At 43.4% G+C, this 20,762-nt stretch overlaps 1 protein-coding gene across 1 annotated transcript in view; it reads right to left on the bottom strand.

Annotated features, from left to right (window-relative positions):
* The window catches only part of LOC136825092 (uncharacterized), a 467,192-nt gene that overhangs the window by 162,481 nt on the left and 283,949 nt on the right, over positions 1-20,762 (bottom strand). The window contains exon 9 of the mRNA XM_067081135.1: positions 1,322-1,456. Coding sequence (XP_066937236.1) covers positions 1,322-1,456 — 135 coding nt within the window. The remainder of the gene's footprint in view (positions 1-1,321; positions 1,457-20,762) is intronic.

Below are 20,762 nucleotides of genomic sequence, written 5' to 3'. Positions count from 1 at the left end.
AGAGAGAGAGAGAGAGATTTCATTGTTAAACTTTTTATAAAATTTATTTACAGCACAAAGAACAGTTTGGTTTTTATGTTGTGGACAGTACTGAACACTGTTTATAAGCATATACAATACTATGAAGTGAAAACATAGGAAAATAAAAGGTAATGATAATGTCATTTAATATCTAGAGTGGTTTTTTACTGCCTCTACAAATTTTCTAATATAATCACTGGACCTGGATTAATTATAGGATAAAATATGTATATAAATAAATAAATGAAAGGATGAATGTGTCAATAAATGAATGAATGAATGAATGAATAAATAAATAAATAAATAAATAAATGAGTGAGTGAGTAGTGAGTGACTGAATGAATAAATAAATGACAAAAATAAATACATATGTACATAAAGTGATTACAGTATATGGATTAATAGAGGCAAGGCTCACCTTGTCTATAAGGCATAACCAAAAACACTCAGTATGCTTATAAACAATACCCATCACACTTGACAATGAAAACTTTAGGCAAAACGTAATTATCTACCTTTTCCCCATTTCTGAAACAAAATGTAAACTCCTCTTCCTCTCTGTCTTGTAAACGACACACAATTCAGTAGGTTGGTAGCTTACCTGTGTTTACCCACAGCCTACTGTGGTTTTATCACCATTAATGTATTTCTAAATAACTTTCTTATAAGTCATTACCATACTCTATTACCATACACGAGCTACAAAATGTGGATGTGTGAACTACTGGCCTAGGCTAGGTCTGGAGAAAATGAAGTCTTACAAATAGCATACTTCTCAAGACAGGTGACTGTTGAAATATATAGAACACCTACTAATAATGATACAGGTAACAACTATTGGTACATTAACAAAATTTAGTCAAGTCTTCAAAGCATTTTCCAATTCTAGACATCAAAATTTAAAAAATTTTTCACATGCTGTAATCCATACCATCATTTTAATCCACCATCTACAGTTCGGATTAATACTGTAGAAACCATATGCTGCTCTCCTACATAACCAATTCTGTAACTAAATACGACAATAATTCATAGCTATTATCTAATTTCCTGACGAATGAGTGTTTACGTCAAAATACTCAATATGATCTTTAATTTAAAACCAAAATTCCCATCTGAAACCTTTTCCATCACAAAGAATTAGCTTTATATTCATTAATCTTCAGTACCTTTATTACCTTCATTTCTTTGGCTTTTTGCTTGAGAAAACCCATTTAAACATAAATTGGTCTTATAATAGGATTCCAATGAATAAAAAAAGCGAGAAAAGTTGAACTTGTGCAGTGGCACTGCTGCATACCTGTCATCTGTAAATCTTGCAAGGCAGTAGCTGGCAGTAGGTACATCTATCTTTGGAGTGTCAACTGCAAGCTCTGCAGCTTCTACTGTCCAGTCTTCAGTTAGTTGGGCGATATCTTCCTCTAGTGCCTCTAGGCTGTTAATGAGGAAGAAAGATGCAAGTATGAGGATCTCAAATTTCACTGTCTTACTGAGAGAATTCATAACTGCTCGCATTTCAAATGATAACTAAGCATCAAGACATCACTGAGGAATTTGAATCCAACAATGACATCTTAACAATATGGTTCACTATAATCCATCAAAAGGCCCCTGTGGCTATGAAGATTCCTGAATCATAGATTGCTTTTTGTGCTTTAAGTATAAGCAGAGACAAATGTGAACACCTCAGAACTGGAGTCAACATTGGCAAAATTAATACCCTGAACATTCCAAGTGACTGCTGGTGTGACATAACTCATTAAATCCAAAGATTACATATACATGGCCTCCTGGTAAGCCAATGAGAAATACTACAGAGCCACTATCAAATACCAATCCACAGAATCTTCCTCATGTACTGTACAATAAAAATGGATTTGGATGTGTAAATTGACAGACTTAACCTTATGAATTTAGCAACTTTTATTTTCCTTATGATATTTCATCACAAAGTGGTCTAGGTTTATAATTTTCCATTACACACTTGTATTGCCTTGACAACAGGAACTACAATAATTTGTCAAACTACATCATTCATCATCTGACTGTGAATTATCTGGTGTCACAACTGCCAGAGTCAAAGATGTCACAAAGATTGTTTGGCTTTCAATGAGTTGGGAAATTTAATATATTAGTATGGTATTCTAGATCAGAAGCAATAGCCATCTACTGTTTTTTTTTATTTTCTTCCAATCCAGAACCTTTTTCAACATGTGAGAAGTGGTGTTTACAAAGTAGGTTTGCTAGATAGGTAGGGACCATCTCGGTTTTTCTGAAGAGACTCTGGATTTGAGGAAAATTTAAAAATATACATTAGACCAGATATTACTTCCATATTACAAAGATATAAGTGGGAGTTATATGGTCTATTGTATGTTTTTCAATTTCCACTCCTTATCTTCTCTGACAAAAGAGACAATATCTACCTATTATCTAGCAAATCCATGTTAACACACTGTTCCCCATACAACAAAGATGATTCTGGATTGGAAAAAAAATGTAAAAATTATTGAGACTTGGTAACGCTTTCTAATTACAAACAGAATATAAACTGAAGATATATGATTTATTTTGCTAAGCAGTCTTCATCAATCAAGTGGTGTTTCGACTATTAAAAATAAAATCCCCTGCTTATCTTAAGCTGTCAATTTTCTATTACTTCAATCTAAACCTTCTCTTCTATCTTCAACCACTTTTCCACAATAAAACACCCATGAGAAGGACAAACAGCAAAGGTAACATACCATTCCCTGTAGCACCTCACTATCTACAAAAAATTTGCGACAACATCCCATCAATATTAACCTCTCATCTACTCAGTTTACATCAGTTTAATGTATGGCCTTCCATAATACTGGCCTGATAACTTTTAAATGCCTTCTTGTATCAACAAATGCCATCTACAGGTTTTTTTCTTTTCACACACAAGCTTGTTAATCCTAAAACATTTTTTCTCTCTATTGTATTGTACTGAGAATCAGCATATTGAAAAAAAGGATTTTGACAAAGGAAAAATCTATTTCTGGGGAAGACCTGTGTCACCCGGTTAAATAACCATCTAGCACATATTTCTAGGTAAATTCATTGCTAAACATATGCAGAGAAAAGTTAAATGCAATGCTGAGTTTACTACCCCCCAGTCGAACTCCATAAAATGGAGTCGTATATAGGAAAAGGAGTGAGTGTTATCCACTGCCCACCACGGCCTCTGCCTGAGATTCCCAATCTCAAAATCCCCAGCTATGTGCATTGCAAATGCACCAGCTCCCATTTCTAACATCTCCTTCGCCATATTGGCATTCAGTTAGCACCCCCAAAAAGCTTGGTATGTTATCAGGGAAAAGAGGAATAGAGTGGGTCACGGGTGTTTGGTCTTCCCAGAAATCTTTTCTTTGTCAAAATCCTTTTCTGGGCTTTGACCTGTATCACCCAGTGAAATCTGCAGAGAATTAAACATACCAGCTTACAGTGAAGCCCCTTGAAAACTACTGTGATGAGAGAAGCAATATAGTAAACCGGTTTTAATTACCCAAGCAGTAAATTAAACATGACAACAACAAGTCAGAAGATCCATACTTCAACAAACATGTTATACAGTAGAAATTTGGTATGATTAGTAATAAACCAATCACTAACAAAGGGACAACAGACAATATGTAACATGGTCAGGAGTCGGGCTGTGAAGCATACTGACCCGAGAAAGACAGTAGGGGAGTAAACGGGCAGGTGGGCGAGAGGGAAAGTGACGAATAGTTAAGAATGCATAGTGTGACCACCAGAGGACAATGCTTTACCTGCCGCCACAGTGGAAAAATTTAGAGACCTCTACAGATTTGAGGTAGTGGCGTTTGAACACTAAGGTGATTTCCCAACCCGTATATTTTTTGAGATCTTTGAAATTCATATAATGAAATAATTAGTGGAAGTGGCCACGCCTGATATCATGAACACTGGAACTGAATCTGGGTTAGCTTGTTTAATAAAATACAAGATTTGTTGTCTGATGGCCTTCAACGAAATAGTTCCTCACCTTCCCCTAACAAAAAGAGGGCCTGTTGCTATATTAGAGGTTCTCTAGCCAGCACTTTAAAGTAGTGACCGGGCATAATGACAGGTCCTGTAGAGAGGATAGCCTTCAAGGGGACCATCTATCTTGTGGATCTTCATTCTTGGCAGAAACTTGAATCCAGGGCTAACAGAACTTCTCCTGACGAGAGAAATCGCCATGGTTCAGTTCTCTAGAGCGGACAGCTCAGAAATTCAGCACCTGAAACTAGGCTAATTAAAGATAAGGTCTTCCTTAACAGACTTGAGAATGAACAGTTTGATTATCCGGTATCTGATGCTAATTTAGTACGTCATTTAGAACAGGAAACAGTGTGTGGCGGTTCTGGTCTCAAACGAACGCATGCTCTAGAATTGATGAAAAATATGAGTCTATTAGGTTAACATTAAAACCATCAAATACCTTTTCGCTGATTTGGCTGTAGTAATAGTACTAGAGAGGCTGAGCCTTTTTCAAATAATGACCTGAAGAACGAGATTGCAAGGTTCATGGTCATTTCTTTAGCCTCAGATTCTTTCAGGAATAATGCTAATTTCTTGACTGCTGAGTCGTATTGTCTGAGGGTAGATTCCCTTTTGTCTGATTCTAAGAACAGTGTATTAACAGGGTCAATGTTAGCATCTTTCTGAGCTGCAGATTTCACTTGAAATCCATAAAGAAAGCCAGGTCATTTTGAATTCTTGAGGAAGCTGACACAGTCAGTTTAGCACTATTTGTGTCAGTGCAGCCTGGGATTTGTATGCACCAGGAGTTTCAGCTCCAGAAGAGAGAGGGCAGTTGCTCTTCAGCCAGTTGGGTGCTGCCAGGCCACATGACCTTTGAATGTCCCTGAGCTTGTGTAAAACTTTCATCAACAAGGATTTACTGGAGAAACAGGTGAATCCTCTGCCATGTTCCAATCTATTGACATGCAGCATCAACTGGAGGTGAGCCAGAGGGTCCAGGTTGGGGGCCACATAACATGAAGTTTGTAGTTTGCTTTCTGTGGCAAAACAGATCTACCTGGAGACCTGGGACCTGACACAAATCCACTCGGGTGATGTTTTGTCAGGACCATTCTGACTCAGCGGGTTGTTTCTGGACAGGAATCTGCAATATGACGACTGGACTCCCTGCCAGATGGGTAGCTGGCGAGTGCCACCGGTGTTTGTTGCTGGGGAGAATATTGCTATCATTACTTGGTTGATCCGGCTCGACTTGACCCCCACGTTTATGCAATGCACCACTGCACGCTGTCAAAACCAGCCTGATAAGATTAGTATGGTTGGACGCAGTTTCTTTAGGAGTTAGAAAGACTGCCATTGCTTAATGTTGATATGGAACTGACGGAACATAGTGGACCACGTTCCCTGCACTTTTTTGTGTTGAGAATATCCTCTACCCGCTCAGAAGTATCCGTGTGAATCACCAACTTGAGCAGGAAGAGGTGGAGCAGTACTGATTTTGACAAGCTCTTGACTATTGACCAGGGCCGGAGTCTTTCTCAACACTGGCCGGAATTAAAGGACACCTTGTCTGAATCTGTTGTTGGCACACTCCGCCACACTCCATTTATGTCTTTCAGTTTGGCTTTCAGAAGCAGATCTGTTACCGATGCAAACTGAAGGGAACCTAAGACCCTTTCTTGGGTATGGTGGGAAGCTTTCCTGTTCTTGAGGAATTGCCTGGTTGCTTTGGCTATTTCTCTCCGTTTGACCGGCGGAAGGAGACAGTTTGTGTGAGTCCAAGGTCCACTGGATTCTAGCCATTGAAAACAGGTCTCCGGAACTAGAGCCAGGATTTCTCCTGTTTATTTGGAAGCCTGAGATTCAGAAAACCAGTCCCACTATGGCTGTTGCTTTCCAACATTCGCTGGCGTTGGATGGATGGATGTATGTATTATGAGTGCAGACAAAAAGCGGAGCACTGGGAGCCAAAGAAGCCATTCAAGCGCCGTAATGGAAACTAAATAAATTATATTATGAAAAATGAGTTAATGAGTGTATGATGAAGATGGTTCATGAATAAATTACAATATGATAAATGAATGAATTAATGAAGAAAATGCTTAATAAATAAATATATATATATCTATGATGTGATTAATAAAATATAATTAAATTTTGTAAAAATGTTTATAGACTTTAAAGGGGATGAGAGCAGAAATATCTGCTTAAATATAAAGGAAATATCACAGAGGATTTGCATACAAAATATCTCTCTCTTTAGTTCAAATATCTGGGGCAAGCTTAACCAGGGTAGCACTCACTGTTAGCATCTCACCACATAAGCACACTCTGGGAGGCTGCCCCTTCTAAATAAACTGATGCAAGGTCAAATAAGTGTACTTAATCCTCCCCATTCTGCTTAAAACCTTTCTGTTCGATATCCGACTGGAGAAGACAGAAAGCCACAACAATATACTATTTCCACAGTTTTTCTATACTTTCTGTTATTGTTGGCAAGAAAGTCCATCTTTCTTGCCATTTGTTTTAAAATATAAGATCTAAAAAGGACATTTTAGGTCTGTATGAGAACACTTTACTAAAAAGTGTTTCTGAATAGACACTAGCACCTTTCTTCCCTATGCCATCTCATTTTCCCACCACGTCCCACATGAGAAGGGACCCAGCAGAAAGGAGACAGATTTACCAGATAATACAAATGGAAAAGTGATTCCTGAACTTTTGAACTAATGGATGGAAGCTATTGAATTTTATTGCTTCTAAAAATTAACACAGGTCGAGTAGATGGCAGGAAATTAGTGTAACTAACAAAACTATATCAGGGCAGAGACTATGGCTGTTAGTTCTGCTGTGAATGGATGCAAAGTCAGGTAGTTAGCTGTATGCTGTATCACCAAGGATAACTCACAGCCAACACCACTATCCGACTTTGATCCATCGAGTATGAATTTTTGTCACATTAGTATGGGCAGAAGTATCGTGCTCCAGAACTTTCCTAATCTCTTCCTCAGGACAGTCTTTTTTTGTTATATGCTTTTTGCACACGGATGCTGCTGGGATAAGCCATGGAGGATACACAGGATGTTTCCTTCCATGACTTTCTGGGATTTAAGATGACTATCCCTAACATCTTCATTTAGTCTAACATTTGGAATGGTCTGAGGCTCTTGCAGAAAGACCCAGAAATGGTCTGCTTCCCTCAGCACTTGGAAGGAGGGATTTGCAAGACACTTTAATTCCTAATATGTATCTGTCCTAGTTCTTGCCTCCTTAGATCAAGGAAGTGGTCTGTATCAACATATATACTTTCAACAGGCGAGAAGTTCTAAAAGCTCCTGAGCATATTCTCAGCCCATATTGTGTACAACGTCAGTTCCTTCAGCTTGGTTTACAAGCTGAGGAATAAATCTGACAGCCATAGTCTAGCTTAGATCGACTGGCAGGTCATACAGTCTCAGCAGGGATTTTTATCACTCCCCAACTGAAATCCAGAACAACCTTTAAAATATTGAGAGATTGTTTAACATTAGTCTTTAAGGCATTTTATGTGGCTGGCCATGTCCAATTTCTGGTCAATGGTGTTCCCAAAAATTTTACTTCCTTTTCATAGGAATGATAGATCCTTTTAAACTAAGGGTGGGAACCTCTTCCACACTTTGGCACCTAGTAAATCTTACGAAACTGTTTTTCGAGGAAGAGAATTAAAACCATTCTCATCAGCCCTTTGTAATAGCATTAACAGACCTTTGCAAATGTTTACATACTGACGAGGCATCATATCCTGTACAGTATATTGCAAGGTCATCAACAAAAAGCAGAGTATTTAACAGGTGATGATGTTGTTGCACATTACTGTTTTATTGCAACTGAAAAAGTGTCACATAACACACTTCCTTGTGGAACACCCTCCTCCTGCACAAAAAGGTTGGAGAGTGTGTTGCCCACTCTAACAAAAATCTCTCTCTGTTAAAAAGGAATATGTAGATTTAATCATTCTTCCACATATGCCCATTTTATTACGAATTGTTTTAAGATGCCAATTCTCAAGTAGTGTCATATGCTTTCTCTAGGTCAGAAAAATACCCCGATAATCTGACATCGTTTGGCAAATCCTTGCTGGATTTGATTGGTCGAACCTCAGCAAAGGATCAAAGGTGGAACGATTTTCCGCAAACCAAATTGAAATGGAGTTATTGATCCTTTAGTTTCCAATTGCCAAACTAATCTGGTGTTTTATCATTTTCTATCATCAGCTTACAAACACAGCTGGTAGGCCTATTGGTCTATAGCTGTGGTGGCTTGAGGCTGATCTTTATTAGGCTTTTTATGGGGACAATTATGGATTTTCCAGTCCTTGGGTAAAATTCAGTTTCCCATATTTTGTTTACTAATCTTGAGTAGATACTTTTTGGCATCATCTGGGAGGTGTTTAAGCATTTCATATAAAATTGAATCACCCCCAGGAGCTGTTGATTCAGTTGAAGAGAGTGCTTCCCGAAATTCTCTTAAGGAAAATTTGTGGTTGTATGGTTCAGATTTTCCCGAATCAAACTCAGGAATCATTTCAGCTTCCGAGATTCTCTGAAATTCTAGAGAGAATAATTATCAGGAGCTGGAAACTTTGAGAAAAGTGTTTTCCCAGCTCACTGGCAACTTCAGTGGGCTCTGTGATCAGAAGTGTTCTTGACTTTTAATGAGGAGTAATGGTGGCCTTAACAAATTTTCCACTCAGTTTCCTAATTTTGCCACACCACCACTCTCAATGGAGTTTGGAATTGATTCCATTGATATAATAAAGCCAACTCTCTCTTTGGCTTTCTTATAAAAACTAAGCTGTGGCTAGCATACGATTATAGATTAATTTAGGCTGAGGGGGCCACTGGTTTTGTATCGTCGATAGCACTTCCTAGTGACTTTCCTCAGAGTACCACATGTCTTATTCACCAGGAACTGCAGGTCCTGCAGGTTTACCTTTTTGTCTTAGAGATCGAGCCCTCGGCACTCTTCAAGTGGATTCAATGAAGTAGTCATAGGCATCAGGTGAGAATGAAGCAATAAATTCGCCCTCTAGATTGACTCCTTGACTGAACTTGGCCAGTCAGCATCCTCTACCTTCCACTTAGGTAATGTTTCAAATGGGGCATTTGTATATTTCAGATGAATCGGGTAATGATCACTGCCATTCAAATCTTCATTAACAGACCAGTTTAAAGTCAAGGTGGATGTTGTTGAAGAAAATACTTTAAGGTCAGTGCAGAAAAGATGATTATGATGAATATTGTGGAAATTCATTGACCCATTATTATATAGTACAGCATCATTCGTATCAATAAGGTCCTCAATTATTTTCCCTTTACCCGTCTAAACATAGCTACAAAAGGGGGTTGTAGGCATTAAAATCTAATCGAGAAAAGGGCAGGAAGTTGGTTAATCAAGGATGAATATCTCCAATGTTAAAGAAAGGTCTGGTGGGAGAGTATGGTGAGCGGGCCGTGATCCTCTTGTCTAAGATGGCAGACACTGCAGCGCTTGGAGGATTGTATTTAGTTGTATTGTGGAGTGCTGCAAAGACTTATTGATAATAATTTGCAACTTTACCTCCATGAACGTCACCAACTGGGAGTAGAATTGACATGGCATAATCGGTCCAGGGTTGTAAGGGAGTTTCCTATATTTGTTTCTTGCAGGCATACGATCCTGGTGTTGTTCATTAAAACTTTCAGATCTTCAGAACGGGCTCTGAGACGCTTTGCGGTTCCGCTGGAGGATGTCGTAAGTGGATAAAAAAGGATTAAAGTACTACTTCCTCCTGGAGGAAGTGCCGATCCCTAGGTTGGAGAGGAAAGTTCTCCTTTATCAGAGGTGGTTTTGATCCTTTTCGTCGCTAATTAAAAGGTCAGGGTTTTAGCTTACCATCGGTTTGTGTTTATGCGGAAGTGGTCAAGGGTGTTCACTGGTCTTCTGAATATTGTTGTTGCCTTGCTTTGAGTGCCCAGGACGGCACTGTTAGTAGCACTCACCTGGCTTTGGGCTTTATATACATTTGGACTCACCTTTGGGTGGGAGATCTCTTCAGTACTAGACCCATTTTGATGTTTTTATTATAAAACCCTCATCACTGGGATGTGTTCCTTGTCTTTCTTGGCAGAAGCAGCTGCTACCTTATCCCTGTTGTTAGTGGTAGTAACATGACAGAAGAAGGGTTAGAGTTTGCTCTCAACTATTTGGGAATGTTCCTTTCGATTCTTTCTTGGTGGGAATGTTCGCATATGTTTGCAAGCTTTGTTTGAGTGCTGAATCTCCTGCCTTTACTTTTGTTTCCACTTTGTGTGTAGATTATCCATGCTTTTGAAGTGCAGTGTTTGGTACTAGGCTTCAAAGTACTTCATGATTAGGAGTTCTGATTATTGTTTTCGGCCGATGTAGAAGCAGGTTTCCCAGAGCCTACTAGTAGATGTTATTGGAGGCTTTGCTTTATTGGATTCTTCATCAGCCTTATGACAGAAGCATAAGTGGAGTTGGCACTTCTATTCGCTGCCATGCCACCCGCTTTGCTGCACTAAGGCTGATGTGTTCGTTTGTCTGCCTGCCAGCACTTCTTCTTCGAACCTGCCTGGGGCAGGTCTAGAATTTGGGTGTAATTAGCCTTCGCAGAAAACAGTACCGGGCTGCTTCACCTCAGGTTGTCGTGCTCTACAGAGCATACAGAATATGTATTACATGAGATTTGAATGGCGTATTCGTAACATTTACGGCATTGTTTTGGCTTTCGTTTGTATTTTTACCTGTCCTTCGTGTGACGATGAGGTGTCAGGTAAAATAACTAGAAGGAGAAGGTTAGTAGGATGGCTGCATCGCCTCCCAGTTTTTAACTTGGTATATGAGGGCATGTTTGAAATTTCCTCCTCATTAAAGGCATGAAGATCTCTAGAGTATACCACCCTCTTAAAGTGTTAAAAAGAATTTATGGGTTATAATATGTTCAATATTCCCATCTTCAGGTGGTTTTAGTTGATTAACAATACTGCTTGCGTCGTTTCCTGCTTTGTTAATAAGTTCTTCCCACATACCTTTTCAAGTACCGATGGGGATGGTACCCTTTGTTCTCAATACATTCAGCACAACACATGAGATTATCCCTTCCCTCCTTAAAGAAGCTATAACATGCCAAATTGAGAGTGTTCTGCTGCATGGAGGCGATTCGTTCTTCATCCTTTGGTACAAAATCAAATGAATGCGTCATTCACATTTCTCACTGAAAACACCTTCGTGCTGAGTACTGCATCGTTGAGGGCATGGCCATGTAATTTCTTCTGAGCCTGTACTTCCTGGGAAGAAGAGAATTTAATATAATGAAAAAGTCACTTGTCTTTTCTAGAGTCAATTTATTCTTTCTACTTTTCCAGATTGCTTGGCTACTGAACAAGCGTTCTGTTAATGATGAAATTAAATAGTAGTGCAATAGAGCACTCTATCTGATCATTCACCAGTTTGATACCTCTGGTGTCTCGGAGTCTGGAGTTAGTCAATGAGTCGAGCTCGTGTCCATGTCTCGCCAGAAGTCGTTCCCGTACCAAGTAGTCGCCAGATCGGGAGGAATACATGAAGGCCAAATCCATTTGAGAGAGCATTTTATACTGCATGGATTATATCAAAAAGAGGCACAGAAGTAGATCAGTCAGGTATTGGGATTCTCCGCCAATGGCACAAGTGAGTGACTCCCAATGGTCCACCCCATACCCTACCCTGACGGGATAGCACCAACACGCTTTCAGTGGCCCAGGTATAAGCCTATCCGCCTGCTGAGAGCTCTGCCCCCACCAATGGGGACCGACTCCCCACCGTAAGCATGTTGGTGGGCTTCCGGACAAAAGCCAGGAGTCCCATCCCAAACACCAGCCCCCACAGATTCCCGATGGGCTGATGCCTGGAGATGGATTCCGCCACTCAAGATAGCAATGGGAGGGTCCCATCCTGCCTCAGGTTAAACCATGTCAGGTGGTGACAACCACCACAGCTCCCCTGATGCTTCAGATGCCAACCCCTCCCAAAGCACGGTCCCTTCTCCAGACTCACCCCTAAGCAGCAGAAATTTTTTGCAAAGATGGAAAATTCCCATAATTAGTCAAAATGTTAATAAAAATGTGACCTGGAGGAGAGGATGTAGTAAGAATGAAAACTAGAAAGAGAGATAGTTCTCTGACAATTTAGTTGGATCGGCAGAGTCTCCAGAACTAGTGGAGAGAGTCCCAATCCCGGAGTGTCAAGACCCATGCTGGTCCCTAAGCTACCCGACAAGGGTCCAGAATCTAGGGGTTGCTGGGTCCCAGATGCCAGATTATCAATACGATCAGGTATCGGCTAGCATGATCCCCTGGGACCGTAGTTGTTGGTGCTGTATATGCCAGTTTGGTGAAAAAAATTCTGGGGCTATGTTGAGCCCAGATAACATGACTCTGAACAGGTAAACATTTCTAGTCTGAACCCTAGGTAAGGAGGAATTGCTGCAGCAGGACGTGATAAATAGGCGTCTGAAGATCTATAAGAGGTGGTTACGGCTCCACGAGAAGTTGCCAAAGCATGCAAAACTGTCGCATTGAATGCTGTATAAATTGAGACGAGACAAGTCTAGGATTACTCTTTGCTGACTAGAGCCTTTCTTTGGGCTGAACAGTCTGCCCTGAAATTTCGTTAACTCTCCTTTCCTTTATAGCCCTCTTTTGGAGCAGGTCCTTCACAAAGTCCTGGAGGCTGAATGGTGACTGATGGAATCTGACTAGCGGAGGAGGCCTCTGCTCAGCTTCCATCCCAAGCCACTTGGGGCTATGCTGTGGTACAGACTGGTCCATTGGTCAGGAATACAACCTCGCCTACCTGAGGAGGCTTCACTGGGCGGGGATGTTCCACCTCCTCTGCTACCTCGGCCTCCCCTCCTCGGAGATGGGCAGGAGGCATGAGATTTGCCTCTAAAAAGAGCCTCTGGCTCTACTTCCCTGGCATTTCTATTGAATGCGAAATGCCCCTTGGCTTTCAAACGAAGCGTTGAAAGCCGGAGATGTCACATAAGTAGGGGAAGCGAGCGTGTGTTGAGCTGGCTGTACCAGCACATACTGTTGTTGAGGCTGTGCCTTGGAGGTTGAAGGCTGACCGGCCGGAGAGACCGGAACAGCCTGCAGCACAGTCTGGGTATGGGGTCTTTTGAACTTTTTGAACCTCTTCCCGGGTCTGGGATGAGGTCCGGAGGACTCTGTTGGCTTCCGCTTGTAGGGGAGACCCCAGTGGGAGCGGAGGCTTTGGTTTGCCCTGGTTGCCTCTGCCAGGACTCTGTTCACTTCTTCCTCCGGGAAGATATTAGCCCCCCAAACAGAGCTCTTCATGAGCCTATTGGGCTCGTGCCTTATAGTGGCTGCCGCCAAGAGATATGTTTTACGACAATTCATTCAAGCCACTATAAAGTCATTGCAGAGTCCTGTTGGAATCCCGCCAATAGGGATTTGGTAAAGGACCTGGAGAGGGCTTCCTCGTTATGGGCCTTGGTGCCTCCGCCAAAGTCAGGAATGGGATGACTCAACAACTTAATGAAATCGGCCTTCGAAGAGCTTCGGGATTCTGGAAGCTGCTCGCTGGGAAGAGCGCCAGTCGGGATTCGAGCTTACACCATGAAGTGGCGGAGCTCCTTCCAAAAATCAGAATCTCGGGGAAGACGAGAGAGGTAGGATCTGCCACGGGTTCTGGAAGGAGTTTACCCTCAATGCCTGCCTGATTGGTAAGCAGAGCTACCTTGATGCGTGCAGGGGTGGGGATAGCATCCCTCACCGAAGAACATCGTGCGTCCCTTTGACGGGGTGGGTTGGTATTTTCGGCCTCCCACCTCTGTGAGAGTCGCGCCAGAGACTGGATTGTGCCTGGTCCCTCAGGAAGATGTGAGTCTCCTTCAGGACCTTATCTGATCTTATCCAGGCTTCTCGGTAAGCCTGGGCGTGGCATAGGTAAGGGGCACTAGGTCGGGTGGGAAGAACTCCAGCTCCGCCAACCTGCAGTACCTAGTCCTCGATGGTGAGGTATCTTCATGTAGGCATGAAGGGCCAGGCGTCAAGGGTTTCCCTTATCAAAGGGAGGGAAGGCCAGAGCATCGGAACAGCGTAGATTGAGCCTTGCTCCGTGGCATAACCAGAGAGCAGCTCTCCTGGTTCTACTACCTTCTCTGCCAGAGATTCACGTATCACCAGAAGGCCCAGGCCCGAAGCCAACTGAGAGGAGAGTTACGCTAATTGGCCTCCACCCTCTTATCAGGCTTCTTCATAAAGTTTGCCCAGACGCCTCAGGGTCAAAGTCAGGACGAGAGGACTCGCCTTAGCGGCCTGGATCTTGATCCTTCAGAGGAGGAGCCTTGCTCGTAGGCGGCACGGGCTGAGGGCCCGTGGCGACGAGGGAGCTCCGAGGTTAGACCTCTGGGGTCTAAAGGATTTTATTGAGCCTTAGTTCTCACAGATTTTACCTTGGGGACAGTAGACCTTGACTGTCACTCAAGATAAGAAAGTTTATAAAACCCTCTGAAAAGGAAAGAAGCAGTAGAGGAAGGAGGCTAAAAAGAGGATCAGAGACTGTCTGCCTCACTTGCCTTACACAGCCTGGTGGTGGGTCAGCGCTCATTGGTTCAAGGTTGATGTTGATTGCCGCAACCTCCTCCGCTACCTCTCTGCAGATGGCTGCTTCTTCTTGGGAGGGCTCCGTCATCTCACGGATCCCAGCGATCAAGGGGGCGGCTACTTCCGCCGGGACGGCCGCTGAGATCCGGGCGCCGGGGTAGAGGAGATTGCAGATCCCCTCTGAAAGACGTGGGCCCCGGCGCGACATTCCTCCCAAAGCCCACTGGCCCAGGTCTGCTTGAGGTCGACAGCGAGAAGGCGGGGGCTGATTGGACAACTCATCCAGCACTCCACTCGTAAAGGCGTAGCACACCTGCACAGCCGTCCACGTTTGGCGATCAGGTCCCGGCGTGGACGCGCGGCGGTGTAGTGACACACTTCATGTCCACAGGGCTGCTCTGAAGACGCCTGCACCCAGGCTCCTGACAACGTACCATCTGTAAGTGGACAGATGATACATGAGTATGTTAATTAAGGCTCGCCGGAGATGAGAACCTTAATCTAAAATGACTTAACGGAGGATGCAAACGGTCCGGTCAGACCCCGCCGGAGTTAATTCCGGTTATAAAGGATGATATACAAAATGCGCGGTAAAATGTTAAGGACAGCGGAGTAATTCCGGTGCTAATAGTAAACAACCTAGGATCATACGTCATAAACAATACCAACAGATTGCATAGATACCGCCGGACACAGTCCAGTAGAGATATGGTAAAGACATAGTACGGAATGGTTAACAACCAGTAAAAGGAGTACTTGCCAAAAAACAATGGTTATAATACATTGGTTATAAAACTCCGCTTCGATGTCGGGAGATCGAGTTACAGCATACTTATGGTGGCGCGAGAGTGTAGTGGCGCCGTCAACCACACACCATACCCACCGGGGTGGTTACATGAAAAAGGAGTAACGGGAGACCGACAAACTCGGCGGAGGTAAGACCTGGCAAAAGATCAAGATAGATTGGGCCTATGGTCGATGTTCTAGTACTATCGAACAGGGAAAAATAAGCACAATAAATGCTAGCAGAAGAAGCGGACACGAGACGGAGGCCAGTTAGGTGGAATAACACTAACTGGACACGAACAAACTCTCCAGGTGTCAGTCTTAAAGGGCAGCGTCCCTGGGCGGGAGGAAACTGGAGTCCGCCCGCGTCTGATGCTAGGGGAAAGGGTGGGAATAATGAAGTGGTAGGAACCTACGGTGGCCAGATGGTGGGACACCCCTGGACGCCGATAACCCTTACGAGGTGCTCGGTCTGTGGGAGACGACAGCCAAACGTGGGGAGAATACTAGGATACATGCCAAATACAAGGGGTTTACCGTGGTGGTAATCAATTAGCGGTGGCCAGGGAGTGGAAAGTACCCTGAATGCCGACAGAACTCCCCACAGGATGCCGGTCAAAAGAGATCGGCGTCCCTGTTGCAGGGAGAACTAGGGAAAACCACCCAATGCAAAGGAAGGGGTAAAGATGGTTAGGCTGGCGACACGAAAAGGCTAAGAGCAACCCTCGGCCCCAGGCTCGCTTCCCAGCCCAGCAATTTTTACACAGGTGGAGAAGACAAGCCGAGGATGGAAGGTGGGGGGGGGGGGGAGAGGGGGGAAGACGTGCAATGCTTGGTCGCCTCCCCCGACACCGACAGCTCGGACAGGAGTAGGCTACGAATGAGAAGACCCTCGCTATTCTAGCCTAACATACGAAGACCAACAATTCAGTCGGTGTTGAAGTAGAGCAGGAGAGGGTGGGAGAAAGATGTGACCCTATGCTTACCTTTCCGAACCAGACGACACAGTCAGGAGGCCAAGAACGTGGGGACTCTCCACCACCACCCATATCTCCTCAAGCCTCAAAATGACCTGGTGGGAGTAGGGGCAAGAGCCGTAAGGGGCCTAACACCTGGGCTGGCAGCTGAGGGACAAGTCAGCGGCCGGAAGACTGCTGAGACTAAAACAGGAACTATCTGACTAAGTACCACTAAAAGAGTTAACCAAACGATGTGTAGACATAACACAATTAATATATATCCGTACAGAAATATAAAATTATAAAAGGACTCATGTAGAAAAGCGGAGACCAAACCACTGCATGACACTTATGGAGCAATTGGTGATAAATAGCATTACTTACATTCATCGTGAGCAATATTAATCCAAAATAGATATGTCATCCGTTCTCGTATACATTAGAAAATATCATTAGCATAACAGTACATCTCAGAATATATACCCGTTCACTGGTGGAGGGAATGGGTCCCACGGAAAAAGGAATTATGATCACAGGGCAGGAGGAAAACTCATGGCCTAAGATAAAAGCGAGGACCGCCCCTGGGGAAAAGGTAATTCAAATAAAAGAAAACTAGACAAAGAATAAATATGTAAATAACACATATATAAAAAAACATCATTGTTATACAGCAAAGGGCAGAATCATGCTGCTAAACCAGGCTGAAGACTGAAGGTCACGTGTGAGTCCAGAGAGGCGGCGAGACCGTCATATTCAACCCCATAATTATCAATTAGAGAGTTAAATAAAGGCCTCAAAAATACAAAAAGCTCAAGGAGATGGTACTCAACTTAGATGAAGAAATTCCTGGAGCAGGAAGACATTATGGCGCACAGAAAAAGCAAAAGCAGCACGGTCAAGAAACCACAACAGCGCTGGCTCGGTAACAAAATGGAAAGACAATATGGCGGCTGAGATGTTGGTGATCGGGAGCTGGAGTCTTGCGGGAGCTTTATGACACATAACTTTCGGATTTTGGTTGGAATCTCTACAGGGCAGAGGCCGAGTGGCAACACTCACCCTTTCCTATATCGACTCCATTTTATGGAGTTCGCACTGGGGTAATGGCAGCATTGCATTTAAGCTTTCTCTGGTATACTTAGCAATGAATTACCTAGAAATATGTGCTGAATGGTTATTTCACCGAATTTGAACTTACAGGTCAAAAGCCCAGAAATGACATTTTTATGATAAAATTAAGTTTCACTATACTTACAAAGAAACACTCTTAAGAAGCTTTAATCTCTTAAATTTCAACACGTCCGAGATATATTTTTTCAAACTTTGTTTGGAACGCTGATATAATTGGCGGGAGACCCAACCCCACCGGATGCCGGTGGGGAGTGGAAGGAGACTAGCCCAGTAAACAGCTCCAGTTTCAATCTCGGCATACATAATAAGTGATAGCCTGAGATGCTTTGAAGTTACAGTTTTGGTAAGTATAATGAGCTTCATTTATCATAAAGCCTGTCATTTTCAGTATAATGCCTTACAAAACACTGTAAGCTGATTCCACATTTAAGGTGGAAGGGGCAGGGATAAAGTATCAAGTTATCAGGATACACATCATAAAAGGACAAATTCTAAACATGGGCATCATATGGATCCTTACCAATAAAAAGGCAGGTGTCTCCTTACCTGGTAGATGGGCTTTTGCAGGGAGGTACTGCTGCTGGTTGAAGCTCCACTACCTGCAGAGGCATTGGGCATAAGCACTGCTAGCTACTCTGCTCCATTGTTCCCCTAGTAGTCAGGGAAGTACACCGCTGACTAAGACAAGGGGTGACTTTCCTTTGCTCTAGCCCTGAGCAATTGGAAAGCAACCAGACTGAAAACAGGCCTCACTGCCTAACCTAAAACTAGTTAAATAAAAACATCCTTTCTCTATACACTCTATAGCTGAAACTAGTTGGGGGTACTCAGGTGAAGTGAACCCAGCTTCCTTTATCGTAACTATAAAATCACAAGGAGAGAAAGTAAGATAAGGAACTAACCCCTAATGTGTTCCCCTAAAACCAAACCAGCTACAGATGGGACCCTAGCATAAACAGGTCCCTGGTATGCAACTAAACCTCCCTAAGGTAGTGAGACATAAACTTTTGGTTCGATCTCAGAAGGTGCTCTGTGTGATCTCATAGTGACTTATTATGGCGGTACTAAGTTGCTATTGAATGCACTTCATGAATGTGAGGGCTTGACTAGGCGTGCGTCCTCCATTGGTGTGTCTATTGCGCCTCCAAAATGAGTTCATGACAGAAAGCAAGGGTATTTTTAGATAAAGGTCTGGTTGGGTCTTTCACACAGACACCAGAGGTTAGAAGATCTCCCTCTGATGTTGGTAGTTCTAGCTAAGTAAGCCTTGATAGCTCTAACTGGGCACAAAAAGCCTCCTAATTCTTGAGGGCCACTTCGGAGAGGTTTGAATAGTAAGTTGAGGCCAAGGATTGGAGGGGACTCATTCTTGGCCAAAAAATTCAAGGTGAAAGAACAAACAACATTACCTTGTGAAAAACCCACTTTCTTGTCAATGGCATGTATTTCACTAACTCTCTTTGCCGTTGCTAAGGTAACCAGAAAAAGGACTTTCTTAGTAGAGGTCTCTAAGAAAGTTCTTCCTAAAGGTTCATACCTGGAGACATCAACCATCTCAAAACTACATCAGATTCAGACAAGGGAAGGTTTTGGAGTCATGGCTGTGTCTAAAGACTTGGGAATCTGACAAGTCTTGGTTATTCAACAAGTCTAACCTCTATAGAGGAGAAGACAGAGGGGATAGCATGGCTCTGCTTAACCTTTGATGGTTAGTGGCATCAACTTTCTTGAATCTCTTAGTAAAATGAAAAATCCCAGCAGGATTGAGTTATAGACGTCAAAGAAGAGGAGATGCTATTTTTTCTACACCAGATTTCCTGAAGACTGCCCACTTGGATTGGTGTGGTGCTAAACCAGAGTCCCTTCTGCACCTCATAATAGCCTCTTTGATGCTGCTTGAAAAACCTCTTGCTCTGATGAGCTTCCTGACAGTCCTGAAGCCTGTCAGAGTGAGTGAACAATCCCTGGTGGAACTGGTAAGGTGGGGTTGTCTGGGAAGAGACTTCCTTTGAGGTAGAAACTAGCCAGGAAGTCTATCAGGAGATCTAGCAGGTCAGAGACCACCAGCCTTTGGCAGAACAGGGCAATAGAGTTAGTTCGACGTTCTGATGGAATTTCATTTTGTTTATCCCGCACCTGATGTTAAAAAGAAGGAGGAAAGGCATAAGCAAACAGGTTTTGTCCAGTCTAGGAGCATGGCGTCCACCAAGTGAGTCAGAGGGTCTGGAATTGGAGAGCAGAACACTGGGAGACGATGGTTCTTGGAGGCAGTGAAGAGGTCTATTATGGGAGTGCCCCACAATTTCCACAGATCTAGGCACATGTGAGTTGGGGTCACTCTGTAGGAAGAATCTGGTTCAGAAGCGGCTGAGTTGTGGTCCGCCAGAGCGTTCAGTTTCCTTACAAACCGAGGAACAGAGCCACCTGTCGCTGTCCACCCACAGAAGAAGGTTCCTCATGATCGAACGGGGAGGAGGAAGGAATGGGTACCTCCCTGTTTCCGAATATAAGCTAGAGCCGTAGAGTTGTCGGCGTGAACAGCAACTGCTTGGCCTGAGACGTGGGCCGAAAAATCCTGGAGAGCGAGGTGAATGGCAAACAGTTCCTTGGCGTTGATGTGGAGTTTTCTTCTGTTCAGTCCTTAAACCCCTGACGCATCCTGGGATTGCCTAGATGTGCTCCCCAGCCAACATTGGATGCGTCTGAGAACACCTCACAGAGATGGTTGTCTTGGGAGGGAATCTAGACCCTCGAAAGTCTTTCCGGCGATTTCCACCAAAGAAGATGTGTCTCTTGACGTCGGGAGGTAATGTTGAAGATCATTGGAGTCCAGTTGGTTCTTCTGTCCCAAGAACTCTTCAGGAAAAGCTGAGGTCTCATGTGTAGATGACCTACTTGACAGATTGCTCTACTGGCGACAGAGTTCCCCAGGAGAGCCGTCCACTGGCCAGGCGGGCAACTGTCTGGGAGGAGAAACTTCTCCACCATAAGAGGCAGGAGAAACCCTTTTAGGGGGACTAGAAAAGCCCAGCTAGACTGTCAGGTCATCCCCAAATAAAGAATCCTCTGCGAAGGAATTAAGCTCGACTTTTCCGTGTTTACCAGAATCCCTAAGGCTCGAGCTAACCTTAGGGTTCTGTGAAGGTCCTCCATGCAGCGGTCCCTTGATGATGAACGGAGTAGCCAGTCATCGAGGTACAAGGAA

The sequence above is a fragment of the Macrobrachium rosenbergii genome, chromosome 37, assembly GCF_040412425.1.
Source record: "Macrobrachium rosenbergii isolate ZJJX-2024 chromosome 37, ASM4041242v1, whole genome shotgun sequence".
Classification (NCBI taxonomy): domain Eukaryota; kingdom Metazoa; phylum Arthropoda; class Malacostraca; order Decapoda; family Palaemonidae; genus Macrobrachium; species Macrobrachium rosenbergii.
This window is presented reverse-complemented; position numbering and strand designations above follow the sequence as displayed.